The sequence below is a fragment of the Carya illinoinensis genome, chromosome 5 (genome assembly GCF_018687715.1).
Source record: "Carya illinoinensis cultivar Pawnee chromosome 5, C.illinoinensisPawnee_v1, whole genome shotgun sequence".
Taxonomy (NCBI): domain Eukaryota; kingdom Viridiplantae; phylum Streptophyta; class Magnoliopsida; order Fagales; family Juglandaceae; genus Carya; species Carya illinoinensis.
This window is the reverse complement of record NC_056756.1, coordinates 47,750,141-47,763,895: the sequence shown is the minus strand read 5'-3', so window position 1 is coordinate 47,763,895 and position 13,755 is coordinate 47,750,141. Positions and strand designations below refer to the sequence as shown.

The following is a 13,755-nucleotide window of genomic DNA, read 5'->3' as shown; positions in this document are numbered from 1 at the left end:
TATACAAGCAAACCTCCTGAACATTTTTCATGTACATATACAATTTTTGTATATTAATTTTGTGCAAACTCATATACAAGCAGGAGGTAAGGTTCCTGTACATTTATTGTAGATGAAAAATAATAGGTTAAGAAAAAATAATAGTTGGGAAACAAATAATTTTAGTAAAAATTAAATTATTAATTAACATATAGTTTTTTCTAAACAATTAACATATAGTTAATGTAGTTGCAAAATATGAAAAAAATAATACAATATTATTATTAAAAAATAATATTGTATTATTATTTTGATTAATCCAATGTGGGGTTATACAAAATATATATGATTTTGGTTTTATACAAAATATATACTTTTAACTATATTTTAAAAATAATTTTGATGAAACTATACCAATACTCTAAATCATTCAATATTCCAGAATCTTTCTTGCAGGAAGCTCATCATAATTAAACCACGAAGAGGGAGTCTCACAAACCAATGATACGCTAGCTAGTACTTAGCTAGCCCAAAATTAGTCTACACATTTATATAAGTGCAACTAAATTATATTGATTGGTCTCATAGAATATCCAAAATTCAACAAGCTAGTGGAAACGACCAATGAGAATTCAATATTAACACCATACCTCGCCAAAAATTAACTAAAAACCCATTCAATAGTTTAGCATAAGCAAACTGAATTCAGAAATAAATGACAATAGGAAGAAGGAAAGCTAACACTTATTTGTTACATATATAATAATATGAAGAACCTTTGAATTGTGAAGTATGAGAAGATTGCCATCCTTAGCTAGGGAGACTAGCTTTTTTATGCAACTAAATCAACAAACTAACATATCAGTTAAATTGCACTGACGATTGTGCATATTGACTCAATTCGCTCGATTGAATTGATGACCAAGACTGATTTGAACTTTCTTCAATGTCTGATTGTATGTATCTTTCTGATAATGCTGAGAAAGGCTTTGGAGGTATTTGTAAACATTCAATATCTCCTTCAAGCATTTCTATGACTTTGTTCATTGAAGGACGATCATTAGGTTTCATTTGTATACACCACAATGCAACTATGATCATCTTCTTAGTCATTTTCTTTTCCTCCTCGATGGCATCTTCTATTTCTATACCATTTTCATTGTGCAACTCATCATAGACACAAGTAGGGAAGTAGGTTTCACTAGAATGATCTGCAAATGTATTCAAGTTCCTTCGTCTACCTGTCATGTCCATCAATAACATTCCAAAACTATATACATCGGCTTTGTATGAGATGCCCCCAATATTTTGATAGCACAACTCGGGAGCCATGTATCCCAATGTCCCCCTTACAGCAGTCAAAGAAACAATGCTATCATCTACTGAAAAAAGTCTTGCCAAGCCAAAGTCTGAGACCTTAGGTGTAAGATTCTCGTCGAGAAGAATGTTGTGAGGCTTGATATCGAAATGCAAAATTTGCATTTCACAACCTTCATGTAAATATTTAATGCCACGAGCTACTCCAAGAGCAATATCATGCATTTTTTCAAAGCTTAGAAGAATACTTCCTTCTTGTGAAAAAATGTATTTATTGAGAGATCCGTTGGACATAAATTCATATACAAGAGCACGCTTTGATCCTTCAACGCAAAAGCCAATGAGTTGCACTATATTAACATGATGAATCGTTCCAATGGTAGCAACTTCGCTGATAAATTCTTGGCCATTAGCTTTGGATTTACCCAACATTTTTACAGCTACAAGTTGGCCACTTCGAAGTGTTCCTTTAAAGACAGTGCCATAACCACCTTCACCCAGTTTATCCTTAAAACCTTTGGTCATCTTCTTTACTTCTAAGTAAGAGTACCTTATTGGCACAAGGTCATTGTGTTTTTGCAAAAATTCTTCAATGGCGTTATACATTGATAAATGTCTCCTACGCCACTTATATATCAAGAATGCAAGCACAAATGGAGTCGCCAGTATAATTTTTGCCGCTCCATGGTATAGTCCTATATATATATGGAACGGCATCACCAAAATAGATCATATATAAGAGAAAAAATTGTGTAGTTGCACAACTGTCAAATTGATCTTGAAACTAATCGGCATATATAGTGACTATTAGTTTTTCCGTCAAAAACTCATTAATGTTTTCCATTGCATTTATTTCCATTCTTTATAGCCTAAAGAATGTTGTGCTAAAAATGTAATTAAAAAAAATAATGAAGACCAAAGGAAAGATGCAGGTTCTTACCGAAGCCGATGAGAATGATCATTAGTTGGACTGAAAGTACTGCACGAATATGAAAGAATAAACTAAGTAATCAAGAGACTAGGACAAATTTAAAAGTTCAAGGCGTAAGAAAATTGCATAAATAAGTTCTATAAATTGAGTTGAGCTCGAGATTCTATATATGCCAGCTTTTAGACGTTCTTGAGCTATATCCTGTGGCTAAGGGTGAATAGTTTGCTCATAATATTCGAGGCTTGTTATTATAAACGAGGTTTCGAATGCAAAAACCAAGATCAAATCCATCATTGGGTAGACACTTCGATCGGTTATTATCCTGATCATCTAATTGGATAATCATCATCGGACACAACAGATCCAATTCTAGGTCATTAATTCATGTGTCTTTCAATCATATATCCTTCAAACAACATTTTAATTTATATATAGATCATATATAGAAACCTCACCTCTGTCACGATAATATAAATCACGGTAGATCTGATAATCGACTTTATTATTGCGTACTGCATTGATGATGAAGAAAAGAAGAACGTTAACATCAGGCATTTGGAAAATCACAATCAATCAGCTTTCTATTAAGTGTCATTAATAGCATTTCATGTTATAATTTTCATGAAAGTCATGTCATTATAATAAGCATATTTAATAAAAGGCGCGGGAGGTGCCGTCCTCAAAAAAAAAAAAAAAAAAAGGGATACGGCAAGGGGTTCATGAGTTTATTTTTGTAACTGTTTTTAATTAGTTAGGGGCATGTGTCAGTATATATATGATTCACTTACATGTACCTTAAAAAATGAAAAAGAGAATAATCAACTGAAGACAAAAAATAATTATAAGGAAAATTAATAAAAGTGAGTTATGGATTCTTACCGTCGGCTGTCAGATGGAAAAACTTTTCTCGAATAGCTAGGATGACAAAAATGAATAAAAAAATTATTAATAAGTGAAAGGCTGAATACTTAAATAATTTTTTATTGTAGTGTCATCCTAATACCATATATATACTTGAAAGTTGAAACATCTTTTTGAGAATCAAAGAGATTAACCTCACCCCAGTATAAAGTACGTAGTATGCCGCGGAATCCTGTTAATTTGACAAAGAAAAGAATATATAGAAGTTACATGGTACCTTAGAAATCAACTTATATATAAACATCAAAGCCATTATAATAATTTGAAACTAAATTTTATTTATATATATAGAGAGAGATAAAAACCTCACCTTTGTATAACCAAAATAGTTCTTTAGGGAGTCCTGGTTTCACAAAAAAAATAAAAAATAAAACAAGGAATAACGTTAGCTAGCTTTTTTGTGTAATTCAACACAAATATTATTTAAGTACTTGTTATTTTTTATAGCTATTATTACTCTCTTTCTTTCCCTTTTTCACATACAAATGTTAGGTAGCTTCGTTGTGTAATTCAACATAAATAATATTGGATTAGAAATCGGAGCAGTACGCATTCTTTACTCACCACTACATGATCCGTCGTCTGTACGAAACTGGTGATCAACGCGAGTACAATCAACCCATTCGCCAGTACACCTATTTAGACAAAGACTATTGGACCATCTAAGCTGAAAACCATAGGCCAATTTGTTGTGGTAGTCTGTACAGGATAAGTTTCTTTCATCATCATCTGGTAATTGGCCTTGCTCCGATGTCCAAACAATCTGCTCTACTTGGCACGATTCATCCACAACATCGCTTGCTTTCGTCCACCCATATGTAACATAATCAAACCCCAGCTTGGATTGGGTCAAATTATTAGTAGAGTTGGACGCGGAATACACTCCACTCTCAAAGCAAGTAGATTTGTTCAGATAGATCCCAGGATTCATTGGTTTTTCACAATTCAAAAAAGCCACCGCACTCGGGTTCCGATAAGAGTACAGATAATATGGAGTATCGAGTGCAGAGAAACTGTCGTAATTAAGAAAATAACGAGGGATAGAGGAGTAATTATCCTTCTGAATACCCGATTCCACAACTCGTATTGTTTTGTTACTGTAATCGATTTCCTGTACGTAATATTTTCCGGCAAATAAGTATAGCACAGTTTGATTGTCCTCACATGCCAGATTAAAATATGGTTTGCCGCAGTCTGCTGGCTGGTCTCTCAATCGAAACGGAGAACTTATGTTGTGGATATTGCCGCAGGAAGTAGCACAGTGATCACCGTCCTTAACGCCGAAAGTTTGATGGACTAGCAGTACTAGAACAATAACGGCGGTGAGTCCTGCAGGGTGGAGCGACACACCTATCGTCATTGAGAGAGAGAGAGAGAGAGCCAGAAAAGGGGATTATGAATTTATGAGAGAGGACCGCTGTAAACAAGCATGTAATTAATAGTGTATATACGTAGACGTAAGCACATGCGTCACATAATGAGAACCAAATAATTGACTGAGTCCTAAAAATGGGAGTCTTTCTTTCTGTTTGTTTCAAAATATCTTTTATCATTATTTGCATCCATCAAATTGACAGTACAAATATATCTGGCCCCCACCATACCAATAATTAGATAAAGTTATCTTTTTAATAATTAGATAAATCCGATACTATAATCTATAACTTATATATACTAATAGTATTGGATTTATCTATAGTCTATATAAGTTATAGATTTTTTATATGAATATATATAATTAAATGTGTAAAAACATATTTACAAAAAGTATATATATTATATTTTTTTAAAACTCCTTAAATATTTTAAAAAGAAATTAGAAACTGATTAAAAAAGTATTTTTTTAATCACTAAGTAAAAATTTTAGTTTATATTAATTAGCAATTTACACATATAATATAATATAAAAACTTATATACAACATAAAGAATTATATAACAAATATTTCATATATAAGATAAAGTTATATATATATATATAAGACCGGTTTTCAAAATGCGAGAATCGGTACAGATTGATTCCAACCGGGTTTTTTTTTTTTTTTTTTTTTTTTTTTTAGAAACCGAAACTGGAACAGGCTGGTTGGTGGGTTCAGTGTTGGTGGGTTCAGTCAGTTCGACCGGTTTTTTGGTTTATTTTTATGGCCCTACTCAAATCTGATTAATGGAGCTAGCGGCCACTATGGCTATCCCATCTAGACCCCTCCTATCTCATTCTTAACGGATAATATATTATTATGTGAGTATTCAAACTTCTCACTATGCATGGCACCTACTTTATGAATAAGACTAGTCCAATACATAGTTACGACAAGAATCTCAAGCTAATTTTAACTGAATGTAAGCCATTACAAGTAACTAGCTTGTTTCCAATTAATTGTTTAATTTTTGAAATACTCGTATCCTTCAAGGAATTAATCAAAATCAAGTTGAACGAATTGTTTGAATGAATGAATCAAAAGCTGCAGACTAATTATTGTAAACTCTAGTGCCAACACAGGTTTTAAGAAAGTTGAAAATGCACAAAGTTAATTATTATATGGCATATAGTTGAAGGCTAACCGCATACGAATTCAATTTGTTTACACAACCTTATATAAAATAATTCCTAACATTTTCTAAGTAATTTCTAGATATTGATGGGTCATAGAAAACATGTTCCATTACTGGTTTGCAAGTCAAATCATAGTTCACTTGCAAAGCCAACTGCATTGGCCGAGCGGTAGCTCGATTTGCTTTAAGGCTATCTCAGTGGAAAATATGACAATCACGAGAGTGCGATATTTATGTATTCCGTTAATTTTTAAAATTGTAAGCTGGCTATTAGCGATTGGCTCCAACAAATTTAAACTTATTTTAATTCATTTACTAAATGCACTGACCATCTATGCACATTATGGCGTTTGATCTTCATTTTGGTTTAGATATTAATTCCAATCCACATTATACATTATTAGCGGATCAAGGTCTAATATGCAAGTGGGTCTCACATTTATTATACATTGCTATGGACACATGCAGGCTCCCTGAATTAGTTCTTTCTCTCATAATCTCTACTATATAAAATGTGAATTTATAAATATTTTATTTAGCTAGCACATTATCTTTCGTTAGTCTTGAATCAAAGCATATATAAGAATTTGTTTTAAAATTATTAGTAGATAAACGTCTAAATTTTTAGAATATTTATATACTTTTTGCAAATGAAAATTTTATATAAAAAAGAAAAAGAAAATAAAGCATGTAGCCTAAGCAATCCCAATCTTCTTTTTCATTTTTTCTAGCCCAATACGTACATATACAACGCAAAACTCTCATTGGTAAGAATTGATTGGCCACATAATCAATGTCTCATATATATATATATATATAGAAACGGGCTCCTTGACATTGAAAAGATCACAGCGAGCATCATTCCAATAGACTACTTGCACTAAAGCCTGTCGCTATTTTTGTTGATAGATGGATTTTAGGTTCTAATCAACATCACAGAAGATGACCCTCTTAAAAGACTTACCTCCTAACGAATTGTTTAATTTAGACCTCACATAGATTCATGTTGATTATCATTATTGATAATCATCCACGCATTGTATTATAATATACGAAAATACATTAATTACAAAGAAATTATACAAAATATAATTAACATGGCCTAAAATTAGGAAATTATATAAACATCATGAAACAACTTGATTCATCCACAGTAGCCGATCGAGAAGGATTTTGACAATTAATAGGACACGTAGCCTTCACAAAAATGGCTTATTATGCAGAGGAGATTGTATAAAGTAAAAATTCTTCTTTTTTATAAGGTCAGAAAGATGCACAACGAGGAGAGGGTTATCCTATGATACTTTTCTTTTAGCGACTCCAAACAACAAGAAATAAATAAAATATTCTTAAATATAAAATGTAACTCGATAGTAAAGTACTTAAGTCTTATTTGAATAAAATTAGATCATCCACCACTGATCCTAAAGTCTAACTTGCACGTACGTACAAATTCAATTTGTTTACATGCACACACTTATAAATTCCAACAGTTTCCAAGGGATTTCCTTCTTCAATCATCTAACAAGTGAGTCTCACATTTATAAATTGTTATGGAGCATGCACACATACAATATATCTATACAAGTTGGAAACAATGTTATGTTATCTGAAAACATAAAATTAATTTTCTATATTATAAAAAAATGGGTTTTCAATAAATGCCTTAGTTTTTGGAATATCTTTTTACTTTTTGTCAATGAAAAAAATTTATATTTTTCTTTAAAAAAAAAACCAAAGCAATCCCAATCTTCTTTTTCTACCCCAATATATACGCAACGTACGCATGAGAAATCTTGCTGGTGTAAATTTTGCAAGTGGTAGACCGCATAATCAACTTCATGGGCTCGACCACTATATATGTAGAAGACATGCCCCTCGACATTGAAAGAGATAATAACAACTAATGGGTCTTCATTTGATCACTTTGTAATCTTATTATGAAAGTTTTAAGTATATAACTAAGTGTTAGTGAAATATACAATACAATAAAATTAACATTTAAATGAAATCAATTTAGACTGAGGCATGAAAATCCTGCTCTCTTTAAAGAGATTCAAGCCCTCTGTGTTATTATTAAAACAACATTTTTTTCTTGCTTTATATATATTCAACGGACCATTATTTTGTTCTTATTTTGGAAGAAAAAAGACTGTATAAAATGTAAATTTCATAAATATTTAACTCGGATTGGTTAATTTTCTCTCCAATTGTAAGCTTATCATGAGCTATTGAGATGGATGAACGATTTGCTACTAAGATTGGCAAAAGGGTAATGAGATTTCTTTGAGCTATTTCATGAGCAACCAATGGCCCAATGTTGTTATATTGTTTTTGTTTTTTAAAGTTTCACCCAAGATTGAATATTAGGTCTTCTAGTATTGCAATGGGGGCATTACAAGGATAACAGGAGCGAAGGTCATAAAGGGCATGGTTTGAGAAGAGAAATGCGGGAGCAATGATATCATTAAGAAGAGTGGGTTTCACATGCAGCCATTCCAATAACATATGATTCATTAAGGGTTTCCACAAGTTAACTCGATCGGCTATGATAAGTTATATGTAGCAATAATGGCGACAACGTAAACAAATGTAGGTCGTATTGGTTCTCTTGGGAGCAATGAGACTCATTGACGACTTTCTAGCTATAAGCAGATATTTCCACTCGGGCCACAGGCTCATAAGGCAAGCCCAGATCATGGGAGCCGAATCCAACTGGACGGCCCCTTGGCCCACTAAGGGCGCCAACCTCAAAGTTGAGGTTAGCCGATGACCATAATTACACGACAAGTCCAAAAATGCAAGGAAGGAGGGGGCACTTTGCACCGGCACTCCCTACGATGCCTAGCCATAGGAAACATTGTATAGGCAGGTAGGCAGGAAATGTGGGGAGACCTTATTCTTCTGATAGCAAGGGATGAGGAGCCTGGCGACATGCACCTATAGGATAAAAAGGACAGGAAGCCATGCTGTATTAGTGGCGTCATTTCAGAAGTCATGTCATATTAAAGGAATCTGACTAAAATAACAGTTGATGAGACATATACTCCTACCATGGGGTATGGACGAGTGAAAACACTCTTTAAACTCTCTATTCTACTAAGGTAATACTGCCTCAAGCATCGGAGATTACCCGGCCTCCACCAAGGCTCCCAACTCTCAGTTTTTTCTCTAAGTCTGCAGCCTAAGACTAAAGACCCGAGTCGTTGGAGCCTGGCCCAAAGGAATACAAATAGGGGCATAAAAAAAAACTGGTGAACAGGTAAACCGGACCGGACTGGACCAAACCGGTGGAATTGATCTGGTCTCTAGTTTGATTCTATCTAGTACCGGTTTTATTTTTCTTTAAATCGGTCAAAATTGATCCGGTTCTGATTTTTCTTTTTTCTAAAACCGGACTGAAGATTCCATCACCCGCTTTCCCTTACCCCCTTGTATAAAGATTTATAACGTTAGATCGATTCCACCTTATTTGGTATCCAACGATGAGCCACCAGATGAAGTGAAAGGTATATATTCTATTCTATCTAATTTCCACCTCTGCACTCAATTTATTCACACTTTTATTAATGCCTAGCTTACAAAGGCTCTTCTGCAAACTGCCGAGTTGAATTTTCTGCATTAACGAAATTTTAATTTTGCACCAAAGAAATATGAAATTAAATATATATAATATATATACACATATATTGAAGGGTTTTATCATGATTAATCATGTGAAATCACCACTTCACTCAATATTAATAAACAACATTAACACCTTACTTTCACGAGAAAAAAAAAATATTCTCTCTGTTTTGTAATGATCATAAGCATGATGAGAATCTGATATGTTAAACCATTTCGCAGGTACATCAACAAAACTAGTTGTCACTGCTGGTAAGTTGTCCCATGGCTATATGACATTTTCATCATCGGGCAAGACCATGGGATATATATCAGACTTCTTGATCACTCGCGATTGTTCAATATGTAGGTGCCGTCTTAGGTTCATTTCTTGTACTGTTGGTAGTCTTTGCTCTCCAATGTCTCTATATGAATGATATGGTAGAAAAAGAATATCGGGCGAGGATTGAAAAGTTCTTGGAGGATTATAGAAATTTCAAGCCGACAAGATACTCGTATGCTGATATTAAAAAGATTACAAATCAGTTTGCTGAGAAGTTGGGCCAAGGAGCATACGGTACAGTATTCAAAGGAAGACTTTCCAATCAAATTCATGTTGCCGTGAAGATCCTGAACAACAGTTCTAAAGGAAAATGGTGAAGAATTCATAAATGAAGTGGGAATAATGGGTAGAATTCACCATGTTAATGTGGTTCGCCTTGTTGGATTTTGTGCTGATGGATTTAGGCGAGCACTAGTTTATGAGTTTTTATCAAATTACTCACTAGAGAAGTTCATATTTTCAGCAAATGTCAAGAACCGTTTTCTTGGATGGGACAAATTGCAAGATATTGCCATCGTCGTTGCAAAAGGAATTGAATATCTTCACCAAGGATGTGACCACCAAATCCTCCATTTTGACATCAAACCCCACAATGTTTTGCTGGACGATAACTTTAATCCAAAAATTTATGATTTTGGTCTTGCAAAATTGTGTTCCAAGGATCAAAGTGTAGTATCTATGACTACGGGCAGAGGGACCATGGGGTATATTGCACTCGAAGTGTTCTCTAGAAACTTTGGAAATGTGTCTTATAAAGCAGCTGTTTATAGTTTTGGAATGTTGCTACTTGAAATTGTTGGAGGGAAGAGAAATGTTGATGTCACAGTGGAAAGCACTAGCAAGATCTACTTTCCAAAATGGATTTATAATCTTTTAGACCAAAAAGAAGAGCTAAGGGTCTTTATTGAAGATGATGGAGATACTAAAATTGTAGAGAAACTTGCAATTGTCGGACTATGGTGCATACAATGGCACCCAATGGATCGCCCTTCCATGAAACTTGTAGTTCAAATGTTGGAAGGAGAAGAAGATAAATTAATCATGCCTCCTAATCCTTTTGCCTCCTCAGGCCCTACAAAAGTTCAAGCACGGAAGCCTACCACGCATTTAGGTCAAGATTTGGAGGTTATCCCAGAATTAGATTAAGTATAATTGTTTAGATTTTGTTTTGAAATCTTGTCGTAGTTGAGCATTATTACTTTTGATTTTGCAATCATAAAGGAATTCAAGGTTGTTTCTTTTCTATGAACTTGAAATGATCATATTTGTTTCGGATAAAATCTAGTAGTTTGGAAGGGGCTAATCAGTATTGACCAGTACCCTCATGGTAGACACGTTCTTCTGTCAAGATTCCCATTTTGTATGGTATAGTATGTTGCAACGCAATATACGTACATGACCCATTAATCATTAAGGGCAGTGACTCAATGCTCTTAAGTAGTTGTTTGTTATATACTAAGTTATGGATTCACCTTATGTTATTAGTATTAACCTAATGAGGTTAGATTTTGAATTATGATTCAAACATATAGTATAACGGGTCTAGTTCATTTTAATTTTGGACATTTTTTTTTAAATCGAACCTGTGTATATCAGTTTTTAAAAAAAGAACCGATGTCAAATCGATTCATCATTGAGACAGAAACTTATAGTTTTTCTGGTTTCGGTCTAGTCCGATCCTTTTTTTTTTTCGGTTTTAAGTATTATCTATGTTAATAATAATATGATCTTTACATATATTAAACTATATATTAGTCTATTTATATTATCGTATATACTTATTATAGTATAAGTACATTACTTATTTATTTTTTAATAATTAATACACATTAGTATAGTATTGGATTTATCTATAGTCTACATAAGTTATAAATTTTTTCTATGAGTGTATATAATCAAATGTGTAAAAATATATTTACAAGAAGATAATATATATTATATTTATTTTTCCAAAGGATACTGCTACACTCACCGAGACTACTGAGAGTCTCCATTGAGACAGCCAGATTCCTTTTTTTTAAACTCCTTAAATATTTTAAAAAATACAGAAATTGATTAAGAAATACTTTTTTAATCACTGAGTAAAAAAAAAAAAAAAAAAACCAATCAGTGCAAAGTCTAGATGAGAATATCATTTTCTTTGCCAAAATGTATTTATCCTTGATATATATCAAAAGTAAGTTTATATTAATAACTTAATATTAATGTTCATGTTTAAGATGAAAATTTTATTAATTTTATGTTATAAGATTAATAGTCATAAATAATAAGATTAAAATTTTAGCTTATATTAATTAGCAATTTACACCTATAATAGAATATAAAAATTCATATAAGAAATATTTCATATATAATATTAAATTATATATATAAAGAAACTGGTCTCATTCCATTCAAACCGGTTTTCAAAATGTGAGAATCGGTTTTCAAAATGTCCGACCGGTTTTTTTTTTTTATTTTTTTTTACGGCCACAGATAAGATATCATTATGTGAGTATTCAAACTTCTCACTATTCATGCCACGTACTTAATGAATAAGCCTAGTTCACTATACATAGTTATGACAAGAATCTCAAACTAATTTTAACCGAACAGAAGCCATTACAAGTAACTAGCTCGTTTCCAATTAATTGTTTAATTTTTTTAAGTACTCAATTTCTTCAAGGAATTAATCATCAAAGTCAAGTTGAACGGATTGGTTGAATGAATGAATCAAGAGCTGCGGATTAATTATGGTAAACCCTAGTGCCGACACAGGTTTTAAGAAAGTTGAAAATGCACAAAGTTATTATATTGCAGATAGTGAAAAAAAACATCCTTATGCTAACAAACCCTAAGTTCCCCCACCTTGCCTCTGATTCCAACTCCTAATTGAAAGCCTAGCTATTGAATCAAAAATCTTGAAACTCTTGAATATTAATTTGGTTATGCATTTAACTTTTAATATCATAATTATATTCTACGACGACTCCCTCTGTTGATACTGATTTGAAGATTACTATTTTCCTTTTAGTAATTCCACTCACCTATTACTATTCAAACTTAAACAGCGTAAAAATTGAAAAAACAATTAAACAAATTATGAAAAATTAAACAATTAAACAATTAAACTTAAACAGTGTAAAAATTGAAAAAACAATTAAAAATTGAAAAGACCGCATAATCAATGTCCCATTGAAAAAACAGCGTCATGAGAATAAAATTAAACAAATAAAGAAATAAAAATTGATTTTCGACGTCTCGGTGAAGTCTAACCGTGTACGAATTCAATTTATTTACGCAACCTTACAAATTCCTAACATTTTCCCAATTAAGATATCGATTCGATGGTTCGTCCAAAACATGCTAATTAGTGGTGCTGATTTTTCTAGTCATTGGCATCTTCTCCACGCCCACGGCCGATTAAATGCACGACTTGACCATTGACTTTGCTTCATTTTTTTATTTTATTTGAAATAGACTTTTCTTCATTTTGGTTTGTCCTCGAGGAGCTTTTTTATTCAATCATTTTGGTTTTCTCCCAATACCTGCCCTGCCCTGGAAATTACTCTCCTTTACGTACGTTGACAGAAGATGGGGTCGACCACTATAAATGTATTGTCTCCCAGTACCAGGCTGAAAGCTCCTTGACACTCCATATGACAGCGCTATTCCAACAGACCTAACACGCATTGCATTATTAAAATCTAATTTCTCCTTTACGTACGTTGATAGAAGATGGGGTCGACCACTATAAATGTATTGTCTCCCAGTACCAGGCTGAAAGCTCCTTGACACTCCATATGACAGCGCTATTCCAACAGACCTCACACGCATTGCATTATTAAAATCATCTACGTGTCCATTGCTAATTGATAAATAACATACAAATTAGCATAAAAGAGATAGGGTGGGCTTGGCTACATACGTTGAAGCAGCTCACGGATGAAAGATATATGGAGTCAGTGCAAATATATATATATATATATGTAGGCCCAAATCATGCAATATTACACAAAGCTCACCATAATTAAACCATAATTACTAGGAGAGTCTCACAATGCTCATATCATACACTCACACTGGCCACAAGAAATCATGAGAAGCGTTTGTGTGCTGCATTTGGA

General features: G+C 33.0%; 1 protein-coding gene and 1 pseudogene across 1 annotated transcript; one reads left to right on the top strand and one right to left on the bottom strand.

Moving 5' to 3' along the window:
• Positions 1-630: 630 nt before the first annotated feature.
• Positions 631-4,533, bottom strand: LOC122308777 (probable receptor-like protein kinase At5g39020). The gene is made up of 7 exons (XM_043121984.1): positions 3,713-4,533; positions 3,459-3,491; positions 3,288-3,320; positions 3,107-3,142; positions 2,683-2,739; positions 2,237-2,275; positions 631-1,991 (listed from the first exon to the last, which is right to left on the bottom strand). The coding sequence occupies exons 1-7, from the start codon at positions 4,506-4,508 to the stop codon at positions 841-843; spliced, it is 2,145 nt and encodes a 714-aa protein (XP_042977918.1). The 5' UTR covers positions 4,509-4,533; the 3' UTR covers positions 631-840.
• A 4,997-nt stretch (positions 4,534-9,530) lies between these two features.
• On the top strand, positions 9,531-10,795 carry LOC122310434 (annotated as a pseudogene).
• Positions 10,796-13,755: the final 2,960 nt, after the last annotated feature.

Excerpts from the sequence above, each read along its gene's own strand:
- LOC122308777 (XM_043121984.1), bottom strand. The coding sequence starts at position 4,508 with ATGACGATAGGTGTGTCGCTCCACCCTGCAGGACTCACCGCCGTTATT. Across the intron at positions 3,321-3,458 it reads ACTATTTTGGTTATACAAAG|GATTCCGCGGCATACTACGT; the intron begins GTGAGGTTTTTA and ends TCAAATTAACAG. Across the intron at positions 1,992-2,236 it reads GATCATTCTCATCGGCTTCG|GACTATACCATGGAGCGGCA; the intron begins GTAAGAACCTGC and ends ATATATATATAG.